We start from the raw sequence: 21,284 nt of genomic DNA on the forward strand, positions 1-21,284 counted from the left end.
TTCATCATCTTTTATGAAAGTGAAATAATGCAAACAAAAGCTTACGTTGCGGGAGCTTATAGAAGCTTCAATGTGAAACAGAAGTGAAAGCAAATTGCTTAAGCTCCGTTGTGTAAATAATTTAACATAAGTAATAAAGTGGAAATGTGAAACCGGCCCTGCACTATTTCGCCGGTTGCCGCAAAACAAAGCTTTTCATTAAGGATTCTACATTTTTGCAGCAAGGCGAAATATTTTGGATTTTTAAAGAAATGTGGAAAAATGTGTTATGATGGCAAAAGTTCAACAGATTGATAAATCAACAGTTCATAGAATTTGCTCTGGTCAAGTAATTATTCTTATTTGATTGCTTAGGCCTATCTAGGCTATAACCCCTTGTGTAGCTTCAGGAAGATTCTACATGCCTAGCTGGTGATTGTTTTTCTGATAAGTCCCAACCTTAATTTTCTTTATAGACTGCTAGTGCAAAATCCTTTGGAAAATTCAGGATATTATCTATTGTGACATCTAGGTCTTTACTGAAGGTACACATTGAAAGTGGTATGTTGAATGATGTCTGGTTGTCTTCATAATGTATTGGTGCTGCAGGTTGCTGCAACCAGAGTTAATTGAGATACATTTTGATATATTAAAGGAGAGAAGCCATCTATCTGTCCATGCCTAGCTAATATGCAATCCAGGTCAGCTTTTAGGCCTATAAGAAGATCTGTTGAAGACACTGAGCAAAATCAGTAAAACTTTACTTTCCTCACAAGCTTTCTAAACTGGAAACTATGCTGCAAAGAAGCATAGTTTCCATATAATAGCACTTAGAAATTCTACTTCTAGAAATGCATCCATTTCTGGTTGACCCTCCTCCTCCATGGGGCAAACTAAAAATGTGTAAAATGGGCAGGGTTTTTAAGCTGAGGGAAAAGTTGGGGCTGTACAATATAATTGAAATTATATTTTAGATACTAATCCAAGTCATCACTGATAATTTCTGTAAAGTAGGAAGTCAAAAGATAATTAAAAAACTCATGCTTCCATTAGGCCTAATGCTGATATCCAAGATGGTTCACTTTCACTTTTGAGATTAAATTAGCCAGCCAGTTCTGAACAGTTGCAATAGTAGCTGTTGTGACATTGGCCTGTGATGAAATTTGAACCAGCAAATCAGAGCAATTGGTTAAATATTACAAAAGGTATGTAAAGGTATTTGAAATATTACAATAAGGTGGATTGATGGATATGGGTCACCAAAAATGCAAGCTATGGGTTCTCCCTTTGTACCTTGTATATCAAACAATTATCTATACCAAACTGTTAATGATGCTACAAGAATTTGTTGTGATCAGAATCCATCACTTCCTGATCTATTTATTGTTTCTAGTCCTGAGCTATTGATAAGCAATGATTATCTCCCCCCCCCCTTGGAAAAAGCAACCATGTTGCAATTCTTTCTACAATTAGTTTTGACAGCAAACAAACTACTTATAAGCATCACTCATTTATTGATTATAAAGCTATGTGTAGAGATTTAGCATGTATTAATTTAATCTCAATCTTTTTATTTGTAATCTCATCCAAAGAAAATCCAAAGCATAGAAAATATATTGCAAGGATAGAAACTCTTGTAACTTTGAAAGATACCAGGTATGATAGCCATAAATCTTGTTACAAGTAACATTAAAATCATCAACTAAAAAACCAGGCAGACACTCAGTTCTATATCTATACAAAAATGGACATGTGACATCTACACCTGAAAGTAAAGCAGAAGTCCTGAATAAACAATTTTCCCCAGTATTTTCTTATGTTCAGGATGTCCCACCCCCTGCATTCTCTTTTTATCTAATCACTACCACTATGCCAGATATTGAAGTAACTGATACATGGTGAATAAGAAACTTGCTTCAATTAATATATAAAAATCCAAGGGTCTGGACAATATTCATCCTTGGCCTCTCAAACATGCTAAAGATATCCTAGCTGCCCCACTAGCTGTAATCTTCCAGAAATCAATCAAAGCTGCACAACTTCTGGTGGATTAGAACACAGCATACACAACTCCTGTTTTCAAAAAAGGAAAAAGAAATTCTGCTGTAAATTCCAGGCTAATCAGTATTACCTCTTCTGTTGTCAAAGTGATTGAAGGAATAGTTAATGATGCTGTTATTAAACATCTTGAAAAGAATGGCATCCTTCACCATTCTCAATATGGTTTCCAAAGTGGTAGATCTGTTGACACAAATTTACTGCTGTCTTACAATCTTGTTACAGATCTAATAGACCTGGAAATTCCTGTTGATGTTTCTCTCTTTGACCTAGCCAAAGCCTTTGATAAGGTCTGCCACAGGAGACTGATTGTCAGGTTACATGCTGCAGGAATAAACAACCAAGTTGTTGGCTGGATTAAGGCATTTCTTGCTGAAAGGACTCAACAGGCCAGAATATTCACATCTCATGGAATGCTGATTTATTCAAATTCATTGCCAGTCAAGAGTGGTGTGCTGCAAGGTACTATCCTTGGCCCTACCCTCTTCATTATTTTTATTGATGATGCCGCTAGTGTAGTACATAATTATTTTTATTGATGATGCCGCTAGTGTAGTACATAATTATTTAACTTTATATGCAGATAATTCTAAACTTACTGATGTGGAATGAGAAACCACCTTGATGCAGATGTTTTTCAACATGAAATAAATGAGCTTAATAATTGGTCAAATGCCTGGTTATTGAGCTTCAACACATCTAAATGCCATGTCCTTCATTTTGGATCTCATGCTGCTATTGCTGCTTCATCAGCTATCCAGACCCTAGGAACAACAAAGGGAACCATCAGCAGCCACTCTCCAGGAGTCATGACAACCCTATACAAAGCTCTTGTTCAACCAAAACTTGAAATTGGCATGACACTTGCATCCCCTTTTTACAAAAAAGAAAACTTCATTTTAGAAGCAGTCCAAAGGGGAGCAACAAAATTGATTAGAAAATCCCAAACAGTCCCCTATTGTGAGCATCTTGTTGCATCAAACTACCAAGCCTAACATATAGGTGCAAATGCAATGGTGTCATAACTGCCTTCAAACTTGACAAACATTGTCCCTGATTTATTCTTGTTTACCACCTCTTCTTCTACCAGATGTCACTCAAAGAAACTGTTAAGATGTCATGCAGACTCCACCAGAGAAATCAGTTCTTTTCAAACAGAGTCACCAGCCTTTGGAATAAACTGTCAGATTATGCTGTCTCTGCAATTTGTCTTGAAACTTTCAAATCAAGAGTGGATGCTGAATGGAGTGATGTAGAGTGGAAGTATGATTGGGCAGCCCATGAGCCTTCAACTTGTCTTTAATTCTTCACAGAGCTGACAAGGAGGAAATCCTTACATTGCTCCAAGCTGCAATTTAAGGTAAGTAAGGTAGGCAGTGCAACTTCCAATTTTGCTTACAGGTAACATTACCTATAGAGCAAAGCATATTAGTCCATGAGCCCTGCAGGCAGTGGGGCAAGATATCAATGGTTAAGTCTTGCTTGTTATGGTAATGATGTCTCATCATTCAACCCTATTTTCCCCAGAAACTGGGGTTAGTCAAGGGCAAGCATCTGTGGTATTAAAAGTTCAAAGGGAGGATATTTTAGTTTTTTGTGAGTTTTATTTTTATTTTTTTGAATTACTGCACATAGATAGATTCTGACAATTGCATATAGTTTTTATGTCATTATTCATTTATATTACCCAACCCCAACAATTCCCTTGGCTTCAAAACCCTTCCCACTTTACACACTTTCAGTTCCATTGAAGGGGATTTTAGAAAGCTAAAAGATGGATGCGCTTCTGTAATAACGACAAAGAAACTATGCAATCATGGGAATCTTGCTACATGTAGTAATATGCATTTTCAAAACCTTGTGATGAAAGTAAAAATTTACTGCAAATTCAAATCATTAGTGTAGAGGGTTAGGTGGTTGCTGATTTCCAGTATCACATCATTGGTACAGAGCAGAAACAATGTTGACCCAAGAACAGTTCCCTAAAGAATACTACTTAGGACTTTGCTAGGTTTTGAGTAGGCACAAACATTATACATTGTGATGAGTTCTAATATTTGTGTTTCACTAGCCAGGAACTCCATTGGCATATCCACTAACTCTAGGTTTATGTCTGTTACTGTTAATTCAGAGCAAAGCTAATTTTGTGGGACCTTATCAAGTGCTTTGGCTAGGTCCAAAAGAATTGATTTATGAGAAAGTCTCTGTTGAGCAACCAGGTAAATCTGCTTGAATCTATCTAAGAGATTTTTATAGATTTTCCTGGTGAAAAGCCATGTTGCTTGACAGAGTTCAAACAATTATGATCAAGGTGTCATTAACTCTCCTTTCAAGGGCTTTTCCAAAAGCAGATTTGAGACTGATGGGTCTATTATTTTCTGCTTTGGATCTATTTCCCTTTTTAAAATAGACATGATGTGTGCTAGTTTCTATTGGGAGAGGACTTCCTTATAATCAAGGGAATATTAAAAAAATAGAGCCAGAGCTAGAGAAAATTCACCAGCTGATTGTTTTAGCAGGTAGGGAGATATTGTTAAGCAAGCAGTCTCATTTGTTTTGAGACATAATAATGTAGGTCATTTGCTTTAAGATATCATGTTTTAGGTTAAAAGGAGAGCATTGTCAGGTTCATTGGTGAAGACTGTGTTAAATTGCTCATTGAGGAGATCAGATATACTTTGAGTTGCTATGACTTTGTTTCCTTTGGCTGTGATTAGGGGTTTCATTTGTTTCTGGTTCTAGACTTCTAGTTACAAAACATCTTTAGTTTATTTTAGTTTGATCAGCAAGTCTTGTTTATAAACTATTGTAAGCTATAGTTGTTTAATAAAGTCCCTTAATTTATTTCAAGTGTTTTCATATTTTTCTTAGTGACCAGATTTTTCCTTCTTTTTTTCTAGTGGTGTTTCTTGTAACTATGACTTATTGAGGATTAGGACAGGGTTAATTAGGAATGGCTGAGTACAATGCAGGAAAACTTTTTTATCATTTCAAATTAAACAAAGGTTGTCCTTACACCCTAGCCTAATTAAATATTCTGCTCCTCCACACTTGTCTTAGATTGAATGTATTCATGATAGAGCTGAGCTATGATTAAGATACATTGCTTCAACTTTAAAATCCCACATCAAAGATAAGTTGCATTTTCATTATTTACGCTGAAGCCTAAGTGCATGTCTATGATTAGGCTCTATTGCTGACTATTAGTGCACATAAAATTGTTAGTGTTGTATATGGTTAAAATATTCAAGATAGTTACATATATTTTAAGAAAAATAGACAAGTTTAAGGATGAGACAATCCACTTTCTGTGTGGTATAATAGAAATTTTACAGTAATTTAGTGATTTTAATTGGCAGGCCATCCAACTACTGGGTACAAACTCTACTTTTAGTGTTTCCTCTGTGAGACTAGATTCAGAGGTCTGCAAAGAAATTTAACTGCTCTGAAAATGTGTTCTTGATATGAAAAGAAGATATTCTGACTTACAGTCTGCTACAATTCAAGAAGTAGGCCTAGGATATAGCTAGCCAGTTGAGGTTGATTTAGTCATAAGGCAGAAATCATATAGAAAATGAAAAATATGGTTTTTGACTATCAATTTGGTGTTATTTCCAAATACAATAATAGTAATTCAGATGAGCACCAAACTCATTGGAACAAAAGATAAATATACAGTCCAATATAGATATTTCCAATTTATTTTACAATACCTAATAGTTGTAGTGCCCAAATGATGGTTGTAATACCTAATTATGCACTGAAGATAAGTTGGACTCTTTAACTGTTAGCTATTGTAAAATGTAGTGGGATTATTTATTGTAGGCTAATACTTTTAGGAATAAGATAAGTAAGCATTTTAGTTGTTCTACAGTGGTTTTCAGATTTTTCTCTCTAGAGCTCTCCTCAAATGATGTGCTGAAGGATCACCACAACGATTGGTGCTATGCCATTGCATCCAAGCTCCCTCCTCCTAATTTGGTTATTTGATGGTTTTCTATTATCTTCTCTGCTTGTTTCTCAATTTTGGTAGTTCAGTGCCAATTAAAACAAAATTTAAAAAAGGACAAATTAGCAAACTTTTCTAGATAGCTTTGGGCCACATTTGGCTCATAGAAGGGATCTTGGATGTAATTGTGATAGCAGTGATGATTAAATTTAGAAAGAACATTGAAGGGAGAATCTAGTGGTATTTTCTTTTTTTCAACTATTAGGCCTATTACCTTAAATCGCATTTGCCAGCAAGATAAGGTGGTAGCTCCTCCTGTAGTTCTTGGCTGGTGGTGAGTGATGTAATTATGTTGGCTTAGCTTCCCAGTCCAGCCTCCACTCAGCCCTCTCCCAGTCCCTGTTGACTCCAGACTTGAAGGAGTGGGGAGTCTCAGCTTGGATGGTAGACTTGGATAGGCTATTCCAGAGGGGGACCACCCAAATGGAAAAGAAGCCACGTCGTTCCCTTCTCCAACATCCAGGCAGGTGAAGCTTTAGACTGTGACCTCTTGAATTATTAGCCAAGGAGAGGGTGAAGATCTGGTTCAGGTGACCGGATTTGAAAATTTTGTGTGCCATGATCACATCTCCTCTATATCTTTGATACATGAGGGTTGGAAGTCTCAGAGACCTTAGGCAATCCTGGTAAGGGGCATTATTTAAGCCACGGACCAGTTTGGTTGCTCTCCTTTGGACACTTTCAAGGGCTCTTGTGTCCATTTTATTTTGGGGAAAGGCCAAAGTCAAGCCAAACTCAAGGTGGGGACAGACAAGGGATTTATAAAGTTTTGTACCCATACATGACTTTCTGGTTACAAAAGAGCACTTAATGAGTCCAAGAGCTCGATTAGCTTTTGCAACCTGAGCCTGAGTCTGGTTGTGGAATTTTAAATCTTTGTCCACAATGACGCCTAAGTCTCTCTCCTTGGCAACTACTTCCAACTGATCACACCCTATATGGTAGGGATGGTGGGGGTTTTTTGTACCCTAAGTGCATTACCTTGCATTTATTTGCATTGAATTGTAGGGCCCAAGCTGATGACCAGGAGGATAGCCTGTCAAGGTATTGCTGAATGCAGGCTCTTTCTTCTTCAGTTTCAGCAAGCCCAATGAGATTACAGTTGTCAGCATATTATGTTAAAAGGTTGCATAGATAGGTTGTACAGTCGTTAATATATATGCTGAACAACGTTGGCCCAAGGATGGTTCCCTGTGGGATGCTGCTTATAACCAGGGAAGTGGAGGAGAAAACTGGATTGCCAATATCAGTGTAGATCATGACACGTAGGAATGCTCCAATCCAATCAATCACATCCTCATGCACCTGGTAAGTTTTAAGCTTCAGCATCAGGTATGAGTGTTCAACTTTTTCAAAGGCTTTGGCTTGGTAGAGTAAGATAATGTTGACTGGTTTACCCATATCCAAAATTTTAGTTGCATGATCATATGACTGAATAAAGTTGGTGTTGATTGACCTGCCCCTGCGAAATCCATGTTGTCTATCGCTAATAAGAGTATTTTCTTCTAAATAGTTTATTAGAGCATGGTTAATGATACCTTCCATGATCTTGCAAATGGCTAGGCTTACTGAGGTTAGGGGTACTGGTCGATAATTTCCCGGGTTATCCTTGTCACCTTTCTTAAAAATTGGCATAATATTTGCTGTTCTCCAGTCATTTGGTACTGACTTTTTGGCCAGGGACGTGTTGAATATTCTGGCAAGGGGGAGGGAAATGTAAGCAGCAGATTCTATCAAAAGCCAAGGGTGGAGGTTATCAGGTCCAGCAGCTTTGTTGGAGTTTAAACTTCTTAGTATTTTAAATACATCTTCTTGAGTAATTATTACAGGAGGCATTGGGCTATGTACTGTTACAGGAGGTATGGTTGGGAGTGTAATACTAGGTGGCTTAGAGGTGAAGTTTGTGCAAAAGCTTGCATTCATGCAATCAGCAATTTCTTTTGGGTCGGTAGTACTGGAGTCATCTGATTTTTTTAGCCTGTTGGTGCGTCGACAGGAAGGGTTGTTGGCTGTAACATAACGTCAGAATTTTTTGGGGGTTTTCTTTGAGTCATTTGCAATAGATTCTTCGTGGTCTTGGATAACTTTTCTTGTCATGTTTCTGATAATTTTCTTAATATTCCTGAGAAGATATGGAATAGTCTTTGGTTTATCTGACCAATAAACCTTTGTATGCTTCCTACATGTACCTAGTAAAGTAGACTTAAAACGATTTCAACTAGATTCAACGTCTGTCTTATCTGATAATTCCTCATCCCAATTTATATTAGCTAGTTCTCCACGGATCAAAGTGTAATTGGTAAGAGTTCTCTTAAGTTTACCATTGCGACTATGGTTAATATTAATGTCATTCATTATGCATATGTGGTCACTTGCACCAATAGCTGGAAGGTAACAGGTGGAAGTAATCCTTTCAGGATCATTTGTAATAACGAGGTCTAGTAATGATGGCTGTTGTGAATGTCTAAATCTAGTGGGTTGCATTATTATCTCAGTTAGGAAGTTGTCAGCAAGGTTTTGGGTGGTTGTGTAGGAGGGGTTATTAGGGGGGGAGTACCCAATACCTTCAAACCAACGAACTTCTGGCATATTAAAATCACCATAAAGCACAAGTGATGAATTTAGATTGCATAACATCTGTATTAGAAACCGCTTGGTGAGATACTAGTTGGTTCGGAGCTGATGGGTTACAGTAAAGCACACCAATATTCACAGTTTCGAATCTCCTATATTGAGAGTTGATACTGAATAGAGAATCTAAGGTGTATTTCTTTTTTTTTTACTTTTGAATTTCTAACCTCTAATTACCTTTCCTTAAATTGCATTGTCCTGAAAATAAGGTATTATCTTACATGGCAAGCCTAGGTCCAGCAGTAAAAAAAATTCAGTTCAATATGGCCTAGGCCAATTCTAGGCTACTTTCAGTAAAATTCTAGATTTGGCTTTTTGCTGTCTTGGAAATTACTGAGAGAAAAAAGCTTTTAGAAATGATTTCAGAGCCTAAATTTTCCTGGGAAGGTATTCTTAAGCTCCTATATCTACTTCTTCTCTATTTTTGGAAAACTCTAGATAAAGGTCTTTTTTATATCTTGTAAAGTAGTTGAATTACGCAAATAAAAGTTTCAGAAATGACCCCAGAGTATAAATTATCACCTGGAAAAGTCTTTTAAAGTGTTGATTAAGGTTACTTGTAGAAGAGAAATCAAATGGAAAAATATCTATACCATCAGATTCTTTACTCAATACTCTTTCCAAGTATAATAATCAGTATTTTAGCAGCCTAATTGTACTTCAGTCTCCTTCCCCATCAGAACAGACATAGTCCTAAGCTATACATAACATGTTGCTGATTTTGTAGGCTTGTCATTCTTTTTTTTTGCTCATTTCTCAGCAACAGTTGGTTCATAATACCAAAAAAGCTAATTTAAAAAAGGCCAGCAAACTATGTGCCTAGCTCAAGACTATGTTTGTTCCCATTGGTGGGGATTGCTTGGAATGCAATAGCAAAAACAGTAAATTACAATACTAGGAAATAGCATGGAATAAAGAATCTAATGGTGTATTGTTACTTTTCTTATTTAGTTTCTGTCCTAGGGTCTACCACCACCCCCTCCAAAAGTCACTGACCTTTGATGAACCTGAACACAACTTTTTCTACAAAAGGGAAACTTTCAGAATTGATCAAGGCTACAGCACAAATGATGTTCAAAGAAGGTGTTTTCTGACTTGTCACATGTTGGACACTTTATTGCTTTGAGACATAAATTCTTTAAAATCCTGTAAGTAGGGATTTAGCAAGAGTATAAGGCTCACAAATTCATTGAAGATCAGTGTCTATTATAGAAAGATGGGACAGAAATAGGCATAGATGTCAGCAGGGGTGCAATCCCCCTTCCCTGCTAGGGAATAGGAAGACCATGAAAAAATTTGCCTTTGGGCATAAGCTGCTGTGTGTTTGGCCTCCTTTTGTTTCAGATTTGTACAAAACCCAGTTATTTTCATGTCAATGAAGATATTATGTAAATTCACATTATAGGACAGACATCAAGGAGGAAAAAATATTTTGGCCCCCTATTCAATGCTCTTTCCAAAGGTAGCATCCTAACCCCAATCCTTAATTGAGCTAGATATAGCCGTGCCCTAGGCTTTGTACCGAAGTTTTTATTACATTTATGACACCCATGTGTCATTTTCTAATTTGCCTGTCAAAATAAAGTAATATTTTAAGATTCTATCATGCTTATCTGAGCATTTAAAAAAAAGGAATTTATTCTGTTAAAAAAATAACCATTCAGTACCTTAGTTCAAATCAAGCTGATGATTAGTGAAAGGTTTATTTTTGAGATTTTTAAGGAAATGAAGCAACATACAGGGTAAGGATTTTTTTTCAGTTATATTCCATTAATTCCTTTAATTTTACGTTAACAAACTTTTGGGTTGCTGGATTAGAAGAAGTCTTTGCCCCACTATGTTTTTTTATTGATTTTATTTTTTGGTTTTGAAAAAACAAGGTAAACAGATTTTGTGAAATGAATGAAAGGGACCGGGTTTTTAATATATTTGTTTATAACTCAAACGTATAAAAGAGTATAAAGGCAGAAGAATGATGGAAACAAATAAAGAAAAATTACATAATCAGCAAAAAATAAGGCAAGACAATTATGAGAGGGCAATTGTACATATACAATGCCTGATAGTTTTCTGTGTCTTACCTCTAACTCTAAAATTATGTAAGAAATTCCTAATTTACTCACAAGAAACTGTTTTCTTGTCTCAGGTGGGAGATAAAAAAGAAACTTATTAATTTTTAGACAATTCGGACAATTCTTAATAATTGGGAAAAGGCCTGAAGCATAAAGGGTAGATTGGTTTCAGAAAATAGAATAAGTTAGGTATGAGTACATCTATTACTTTTTCCTCAGTTTGAAACAACTTAGAGTTTCTTACTAATATTGACAACAGTCCATTGACACAAACTTTAAGGCTGTTAGGTATAGAGATACCCAGCCGCTGGCTACAATATACAACAGAGATAGTGGAAATGTGGCAATTAAGGAAGCAACAGTAGTACAATGATAGGGTAGAAAATCACACTCATCTACATTAAAGATAAGGCCAATATCAGAAAGAGCAGCAGAAATAGGAGAAATCATTTGGATGCGACTACTTTTCAAATGGCTGGTCAGAAGCTGGTTGTCTGCATATGCAATGTAAAAAGCATCAGCCAAACCAGAAAAGCAACCACCCAAGGCTGCACTCTAAACACTAGAAATAAACATTTTAAAAAGGAGAGGGGATAAGGAACCTCCCTGCTCAACTATTCTTTGCACCTTTATAATATAAATAATACTGCATTATTTAGTCGAAGAAAAATTAAAATACTAACATCTAAGGAGCTTTATAACTGAAAGATTAACCCCAGTACTATAAAGGGAAAAAAGAAGTTGACTACAAACCACACTGTTTAATGCTTTTGAAAGGTCAAGATAAATATATTAACGTCATTTTCCTTGGAAGGATTATAAAGCAGTAAACATTAAAGAATCCTATGCACTTGCTGACACCCACCTTTTGCCTAAAACCAAACTGGTTCTCATCCACATTTATATGTATAGTCAAATATGGTAGAAAAGTATGCTCAAAAAGCTTGTTAATATTACTAGAAATAGCAGTAGATCCATGCAAAGAACATTTGAGTGGTCATTTAACTTTTTGCTAAAATTAGAAAACTGTACCTCACTGTACATACTCAGCTGCAATGGAAGTACATAAATACATTCAAAAAAGAGACTGAAGGCTTGAATAATAGATGTTTAATCAGCTCGCTTTAAAACTTAAAATACCATCACTATCTGCGGATTCAAATTCCAATCCTTTTACTCCATCAATAAGAAGTGAAAGAGATTTAAGTATGGTATGATACTGCAAAAGGGTAGTTTAAAAAGGAGGGGAGGAAGAAGGGTATATAAAGGATGCATGGAATAATCAATCATAAAACAAGAATTAAAGAATAATTTTTACACCAAGCAAATGGTGCAAGACAATTAAATAAAATTAAATACTTTTTGTCAATCTTTTGTACTCACAGAAGAGTTTGTTACTTTGCTTTTTAATTCTTATTCTTTCTTAGGTTGTTTTATCACTAGCTGTTGCTGTAAAGGAATTGGTAGAAAACAGTCTAGATGGTGGAGCTACCAACATTGAAATAAAGCTGAAAAATTCAGGAATAGATTTTATTGAGGTTTCAGATAATGGTTGTGGAATTAAAACGGAAGACTACGAAGCACTTGGTAATTTGTCTTGATAGTCAGCCACTTAATTCTTGCATAATTTTTTGAGAACTATCTCGTTTGAACAATTTTTCGATGAGAATTTAAAGTACTCTTTTAAAGAAGATTTTCTACCTTGTCGAAGTCAGTTCAATAATAATGTCAGAGACACCACTCTAATATGTCCTTAACAAAACTTCGTGTATCTCCTATCTTTTATGTATTTATCTATGTATTGTTCTTCACCTGGTCACTTTGTGTGGAAGTTGCAGAAACTTCGGAGTGGTTGTGATGAATTAGAAACTGAAAATTGTAGCGCTTTTTTTTAGTGTGAAAATGAATCAGAGGGCAATCAACTAAGAGATTAGATTGGGGACATGGGGTCCCTAAAAAGTGGGACAAGAAACTTTTATTTGGATTGTCTTGAAACTTGTATAAGATATTCTTTGGACGAAGGGGAAACTGATTAAAAAAATGAAATTTTCTAAAAAGGATCAGTTCAAAAAAGGCCAACAAGCTCTTTTTTTCTGAACAGATTGAAACTTGAAACTGTAATTCTGTGGAGAAAGTGGACCCTAATGTTACAAAAAAATTGTTTTGGCATGCTCTCTCCTCTGAAAAAAGGGCCCAATAATGGCAAAAGAGTATTTTTTTTTATTAGCTTTGAACTTTCAAGGGTTATGACTGGGTTATGGAGATAACACATTTTTGTGGGGAGAGGGACAGTGTTAGAAGCCCGATAATGGACCAAGAAGTTTGTTCTCCTCGATCAGTTTGAAACTGACATCCCTTAGTCCTTGGACCAATTGGAACTTTATGTAAAAAAAAAATTGGGGCAATGGGGCCAATGAGAGTAAAAAAGGAACTATTTTTATGAATAAAACCAGAGATTTCAGAAAACCAGAGATTGGTAGTTCCTGACTGATTTAAAGTTAGATGTAGACAGGGACAAGAGAATCTTAAGGACGGCAAACAGTTTTGAAAGATTAGGTTTGTGTCCAAAAAAAAATGTTCAGTACCTTAGTAGAAATCAAGCTAATGATTAGTGAAAGGTTTATTGTTGAGATTTTTAAGAAAAGGAAGCAACATACAGGGCAAGAATTTTTTCAGTTTAATATCCATTGATTTTGTTAATTTTACTGTAACAAACTTTATATACAAGTGTTTTATTTGTCTATGTCTTTCCTGTAGTCTATCACCTGATATAGTGCATCACACGTATGGCCAAATGTGACTTCCTGAAATTTATTGTAGATTAGCTTTGCTAATTTATTAGTTACCTTTCCACAGTAGGCATAGAACCACGGCTTGTTTCGGGAAGTGACCTATAGTGTCTGACGGGATGCAAACTTACTCCCTGGCTTTGTTGATAAGGAGTTTTGCAGTACATTTCATTCTGCAAGGTCATACTGCTTTGTAATCCCCCTATTTGTCTAAGGTTATACTCTCTATTTGAATATAGGAACCTAAAATCAAAATTCTTTCAGAACATATTACAGAATTTGAGAAAATTTTATGTCTTGTTGAAATTAGAGTCTTGCAAGGATTTTTAATTTCTGTTGATTGATAGATAAGACAGTTATTAGAATTAATCTCTATCAAAAGAGTCAAAAACCAAGAAGTGTGAAATTTACAGAGTCAAAGTTTAAAAAACATGTAACAAAAACCCTAAAAAGCCAATAATTTGACATCAAAAACATTAAAAAGTTTAAAGCAAAGATTCACATACGAAAAATTAGCCAAAGAATACATTGACACGTAGCAACACAAAATGAGTAATCATTCTTTGAATTTGGTAGGACTGTCGTTTGACAAGACTGATAAAAAAAAATAATACAATTCATATCATGTGTAATTGAGGTCACAGCAGGTCTCATACCCTGTTCAACTCCCTTCCCTTATTTCTTATAGATAAACATGTCATACCTCTTCCAACTCCTGAACATTCAGGGATCATTTATGGAATGGTTCTAAATTTTTGAATTTAATCGTAGTAAATCATCATCCCAAATCAAAATGTATTCAGTAAATGTTAAAAAAAATTGTTCAATTTCTACCAAAGCTGGCGTTTGAGAATTTTTGAGCTTATTGACTTAAAATCTGACTCCCAAATGAAATGCATATTTAAAAATCGCTTTTATTTTTGTCACAGTTGATATTTAAGGATTTTAGAGATTATTCATCCCAGAAAGTCCAAAATCAATATCTGTTACTGTGTATTTACAAAAAAAAACTGTTTAATTTTGTGCCAAAGTTGATATTTAAGGATTTTGTGATCGTTGATGTTAAATCAGAGACCCATATTTGAATTTAGACATTTCAAATGAAAACACATTTTGACATTAGAATTTGATCCCTTTCGAGGATTCAAATACATTTGGATCAAGGAGTATTTAGGGGATGGGGGCTAAATAATCAACCGCTAATAACTAAATAGCATTCTAAATTTCAGTTTGATTGTCCAAAATCAAAATATGGTAAGTACATGTTTGACGAATGATATTCGACTTCTAACTATGTTGGTGTTTAATTATTTCTGAGGTTTGTTGCTTACACATCTGGGGCCAATATGGGACTATGAAAATCCCAGATCAAAACACATTGTGTTTGTGTATCACGAATAAAATTTTCACTTAGTTTGAGGTCTTGTCCCAGGGACAAGAGTTTCACAGTTATGTAAATAGCCAATTATAGTAGAAAATGTAGAGTTGTATTTTGGTACTTAAGGATATCTGAGCCCAAGGCTGAGTTCAAATTGCTTTTTTTTCTATGCTTGAATATATTTGGTCTAAAACCAATATAGTATGTGCCAAAATGCCAAATTTGTCTTTAGTATTTAAACAAGTTTCTCGTGACAGGAGAGGTATCCAGTAGTTTTATTCCTCTTCATCTCACAGTGAACGTGCCCCTGTCCGTCATAAGGGGTGTATAGTAATTCAACCCAGGGAAAATTCGTTAGTAAACATTAAAATGTGTAAAAACACTGATGCCTGTACCAGATGCTAGCTCTCTAAAAAACAAAGTGTTGAGTCTGGACTTGCTCAAGCACAACATAAACAAAATTGTTCTAGAAATTAAATTCAGTTTTAGCGCTTTGATTTGCAATCTTTTTTTATTGTTTCTGCACATTTCTTATAGAAAATTCGTGGCAATTATCCTTTATGTGATAACATTTAAGAGATGGTTGTGACAACCACCGCTAGATCTCTATTGGGGCTTTTAGCGCTAATGCGTAAGTATTTACGTATTTTATTACGTTTAATTTTGATTTACTGGTTAAAAAGAGAGAAAAAAAACAGGACATGTTAAAGGTAAATTTTGCTCTTAACTTTTTTAAGTTACAACGATTATGCAGGTTAAGTTAACTATTTTTAGCCTTAAAGCCCTTTACTCTAGAGACATCAAATTTTGAAGAAGTGGCATCTACTGAAACGCTTGGATTTTGTGGGGAATATATATAAAGTTTTCATGGGAGAAAATACACTACATGTTAAAGCTTAAGTTTGTTTTTCATTTATTTTATGATTTTCAATCTTTTTTCTTTATTTTAGCTTTGAAGCATTACACGTCCAAGATTTCAAATTTTGAGGATGTGGCATCTGTTGAGACATTCGGATTTCGTGGCGAAGCTCTTAGTTCTCTTTGTGCATTGTCTAACATGGTCGTGGTCACTCGATGCAAGGAATCTGAATCTGCCACAAGATTGGTTTATGATCGGCATGGAAAACTTGTATCAAAAGCCCATTGTTCCAGACCGGTATTTCTATTGTCTATTGAAACTCTTTATTCGTCAAATCTATTCTATTCCATCTCACTTTTTTTCCTGTTGTCTGATGCAAAGTGCTTTAAACAACATGTTGGAGCTAATATCAATCTCCTTCCCCATCTTTTATTGTTCTTTGACTTATTTGGCAATTTGTTTTATTCTTTAGTTTAAAGTCATAGGATGAAAAATCAGCAATTTCAGTTGGAAGAAATTCTGACGTGAATTTAATTCCTTCTTCATGTTTATCCTTTACATACGGTAAAATAACATGTTCCTTGTTCTATTGTAACTCCTGGAATATCGAAGTTGCGCAATTACGTAACTGTCGTGTTATTATTTAGTTTTAAGTCACATTTTCTTTTGTAATTCAATGTGATTTTTGCTGTTTCTTGTTTCATATCTTTTTTTAGCTATTTGGCGTCATTTGTCATCTTTTGAAATTTTGCACGTGTCATTGATATTAAAAACGATGCGACCACTCCTGGGGGAAAAGGATGTAATTTTTGCTCTTTGAATTTATAGAAATTTGACATAAGTCGCATTTTTTTTTCTGGTATGACTTCAGTTTCTCTTCGGAGACATAGAATTGACTTCATTCCATTCCAGAGTGTTAAAGAAATTCATGTCTGAATTCATTTCCCTTTTCCTGTATATCTTTACAGACGCTGAAATAATGTGTTTCTTCATTCTAGGTTGAAAAAGCAGCAGTTTAAATTGAATTAAGTAATTTTGGTGTAAATTCAATCTTCTCCTCCCTGTTTATCCTTCACAGACTCACACGCGCTTAACTAACACGTTCTTCCATTCTATTGTAATTTTGCTTTGTCATCTAACAGCAGATTTCGTTGTGCAACATTTTCCTCTGCAATTCAATATGATTCTTGCTGTTTCTTGTTCCATGCCTTATTCGTTAGCTGTTCAAAGTCGTTTGTCATGTTGTGTAATTTTGTAAATATCATAGATACTAAAAATTAATTCCTCCTTCCTGTTTATCCTTCAGACTCTTACACGCTAAACTAAGACGTTTCTCCTTTCCATTGTAATTTTGCTTTGTCTTCTAACCGCATGTTTCATTCTGCATAATTTTCATTTGCAATTCAGTGTGATTTTTCTTCTTTTTTGTCCAAGCCTTTTTCTTTAGCTGTTTGGAGTCATTTGTCGTCTTTTGTAATTTAGCATACATTATATATACTAAAAACGATACGGGACCAACATTGTTTGCCTAGGGAATTTTTTTTTGTAATTTTGCTTTTTTGAATATATATGAAGGTAATGTCACTCACATACTTTTTTTCTGGCATGAATTCAATCCCTCTTTCCTGTTTATCCTTCACAGACGCCAAAACAACTTCACTCCACTCGAGGGTGGTTATGAAATTAAGGCTTAAATTCATTTTCCCCTTCCTGTGTATCTTCACAGACACTAAAATAACACTTATTCATTTCTAAGGTGAAAAACCGGCAATTTCAATTGAATTAAGTAATTTTGGCGTAAATTCAATTTTCTTCTTCCTCTTTATCCTTTACAGGCTCATGTACGCTAAACTAACATGTTCTTTCATTCCATTTGCTTTGCCTTTAATAGCAGATTTCGTTGCGCAACGTTTCTCTTTGCAATTGTAGTTTTTACTGTTTCTTGTTCCATGGCTTTTTCTTTAGCCTTTTAGAGGTATTTGTCTGTTGCAATTTTGCATGCCTCATAAATACTAAAGACAATACGACCATTCCTGGGGGAAAATGACGTAATTTATATTCTTAAAATATATATAAATACGATGTAACCCACATGAATTTTTCCAAAATTAAGGCTCTAAACGAATTTTCTCAAACTTGTGACCTATCCAGACTGTTTTCTCAGGCAGAATTTCCTAGGATGCCAGTATATCCTCCCTATTTCTAACTGCACATGGTTGACTTAACTTACACCTTGAAACATGCAGTCAAACATCTGGATGGACTGAACGTCCATCCAGATATTCGAAACAAGTTTCTACGAATAAAGTCTCCAAAAACAGACTTCGTCATTATTTCACTGCTTTTACTTTGCACAATAAGGAAGCTTTGTACTGTTTCTTTTGGTGAAACTGTATCGTCTTTTGATGTATAGTAATGTAGTTTAATGTGGTCAACGCAACCCTAATATCCATTACACTTTTATTAATTGGACCTGGCAAGAAGGATGCGAAAAACAAAAAATTCACCCCGAAAGCCATTTTGAAGCTGAAAGACGTCCGACTTCACTAGGTGTTCAGTTTCTAAACAAAAAAGAAGTTTTATTTAATTGAGCCAACAGGCCCATTTTTTTCAACCAGTCCAACAAGTTTTAAGGAAACTTTATGGTAAATTTCTGATTTCTAGGTTGAATAATTTTCTTTTGGGGAAATCGAGGTATTTCGAAATCTCCGATTTTCAGGGGACATTGGACGCACTCGGGCTGTTAGTTTCGCCCAGTGGTCAGTGGTTGATCTAGGACTCTGGGAGGAGCAGAAGAGATTAATTAATTTGTACGAGTTTTTTTCTGGGGATGGGGCTGAATAGATTTGTAGAGATTAAATTAACTGTAATTTAGCTATGTCATTTTAAATTGTGCATTTATGTTAGACACATTTAAATCTATTTTTAAACTATAGTAAAGTAAACTACCCGTGAGCCAGGGGGGCTAATTCCCGGGCCCATCACTGGCATTGGCAATTAGGCTATCATTCTTAAAAAAAGGTACCCTTTCGGGGACTACCTTTGCTGCTGTTTAGTACCATCTATAACTGACTGCTGGATCAACCTGTTGTACGAGTCTCTTCGTTATAATTTAAACTATCGTATAGATTCTAGATATCCTGTGGACTAGAGAGAGTTTGATCCTAACAAGAAGAAACATCACACATATATTCTTCTTGATGTAGGTATGGGGTAAGAGCGCAGTTGCTACGGGTTACTCTTTTAGTCCTAACTCAGGTAGGAATGGGATATTTCCTCAGAAAGTAACCCTTCAGAGGCGACTTCTCAAGTCAGTAGGAATTCGTTATAATTATGGTCATTGGTTTTTTTGCAAGACGGTACTACTAACAGTGATTGACTACGTTACAGTTTAAAGATTTATGGGTGAGTATCGTATGGACGCCCATAGGATATATGGGCGGGATTATATTTATGGGCAATTAACTAAGAACTACCAATAAAATTGACAGATAAAGTTTTCAGAATATTTCATATTTTTTTGTGATTTGATACAAACTTGTGATTGATTAATAATTCTTGGATGCATAAATTCCTATATATTGGCGTAGGAATTTGTGATTTAGAAACGCGATTAGTAATTAGAATTAAACAGATACACTGAATTTCTAATTTAAAAATAAGTTTTGATCTGTTCATTTTTTTTTTTTTTTTTTAGGTGTTTTCCTACACATATTCTTTTAGTCAGTTTATGCTTAATCTACATTGTAACATCAGTTTGTGTTTTAGGTTGGCACCACAGTAACTATATCCAATTTGTTTTCTACATTGCCAGTTCGACACAAAGAGTTTGTTAAGAACATTAAAAAAGAATTGCAAAAGATGCTGAATATTCTCACTGGGTATGCTGTTGCTGTTGAAAACGCAAGGTAAAAATACTCCTAAGCAATTTTAACAGAGTCTTCGGCACTGCCGTCTTCAGTGTGATGAAATCCTTGAAGAAATAAAAAACAACCGTATAACCAGTATAAGAACAAGAACAAAAACAGAATGAAAACAACCTAAAGTGGAAATAAACATCTGAAAATTATAAGAGCTTCCTTGGTACCATATCTGTAAAAGTAATCTTACATGAATAATTTGTAAAAATTACTTTTAAAAAACTTTAATTCAAATTAGTTTTAAAAGTCTTTTTTAAGGGAAGTAAAGAACAAAGTTGAAACTTAAAACGGACAAAAATTATTGTTTCACAGTCTATCAAACATATACCAATGAAACTAGTACAAATAAACCAACTAATTGTATGTCCCTATGTTTTTAGGATTGTACATAATTAGCACTTTACTTAAAACACAAAAGCCAAGTGTAAAAAACAAGAGTATTGATTTAGGAGTCAAAAGTGAGGACGTATCCTGACAAGAAAAAACTAATCTGTACAGCTTTTCATTGTCTTACACTAGCTGTAATATCGGCAACTTTCAGTAAACAGTTAAAATTATCTTAAAAAATTAAGCATAAAAATAAATATTTTTTAGTATTTGCAGTCATTAAACAGCATACAAAAATAATGGATCGATTTATCATTTTATTCTCATCAGCTATAATACCAATAATGAATAATGCACAATTTAAAATGTAAGAAATACGCTTTTATATTACTCGACATGAACTACAAAATATGACATTCCTGCCAGGAAAGCACGAAACGAGTGCTTGGATTAGAGCAGGGAAATAACTAATATTAATTAAACAACAAACGGAATAAACCAACTGGACACACACACACAAACAAAGCAAAAAAGTAAAGAAGAAAAAAAAAGGAAAGGAAAAAAATAATGTAAGTTATAACTTTACATAAAAAAGAGAGGAAACTATGGAAACAGGTAACTAGACACAAAAAAGGGGGTTCTAAATGAAGAGAACACTAAACAATTTTCTTGTAATGGTCTTTCGCTGCTGGCTTGAACGAAGTAAGATTATTCGAATTCCGGATATCGAATGGTAGTAGATTCCAAATATTTGGCGCAAAAAATATAACTAAAAAAGAAGCTCTTTTTGTTGAGGGCGCTTCCTAGACGATGTCAAAAGAATGTCAGGTGTCATAAAAATGCAGATCTATATTTATTGTGAACATATTTTGGAATGCTGACAGAAGGAGGCTATTGAAATATTTCAAAAATATTTGAAATATTTCAAATATTTTTGATCGCAAGCAAAAAGTTGCGATCTGGAAATCTTGAGTCGTCGACTCATTAAATATCCTAGCACTTTTGAATTGAAGGTTGATATCGTCTAATCATGCAATGTCCTTTTCAGAACCAAAATAGAGCCGATCTTTGGACTGATCCATTATGCAGAAGTGATAACAGTTTAAAAGAAAAAAAATTAACATTCCTAAAATGCTTTATTTATATCCAGTAAAAAGTGTCCTTAATCGGTTTGCTTTTACTGTACCAAAACTCCCATATTGTTTATTTTGTCTTCAGTAAAGAAATAGTTTTCTATAATCGTACAAACGTAAGAAAGTATA

At 34.8% G+C, this 21,284-nt stretch overlaps 1 protein-coding gene across 2 annotated transcripts in view; it reads left to right on the plus strand.

The window, feature by feature from the left end:
* Nucleotides 1-214: 214 nt before the first annotated feature.
* Nucleotides 215-21,284, plus strand: part of LOC136039834 (mismatch repair endonuclease PMS2-like) — a 49,518-nt gene continuing 28,448 nt past the window's right edge. The window contains exons 1-4 of one of the 2 annotated variants that reach the window (XM_065723747.1): nucleotides 215-328; nucleotides 12,177-12,336; nucleotides 15,867-16,072; nucleotides 19,544-19,683. In XM_065723747.1, coding sequence (XP_065579819.1) covers nucleotides 269-328; nucleotides 12,177-12,336; nucleotides 15,867-16,072; nucleotides 19,544-19,683 — 566 coding nt within the window. In that variant the 5' untranslated portion in view covers nucleotides 215-268. The remainder of the gene's footprint in view (nucleotides 329-12,176; nucleotides 12,337-15,866; nucleotides 16,073-19,543; nucleotides 19,684-21,284) is intronic. The other variant, XM_065723748.1, reaches the window with a different exon arrangement.

This window comes from Artemia franciscana, chromosome 20 (genome assembly GCF_032884065.1).
Source record: "Artemia franciscana chromosome 20, ASM3288406v1, whole genome shotgun sequence".
Lineage (NCBI taxonomy): Eukaryota > Metazoa > Arthropoda > Branchiopoda > Anostraca > Artemiidae > Artemia > Artemia franciscana.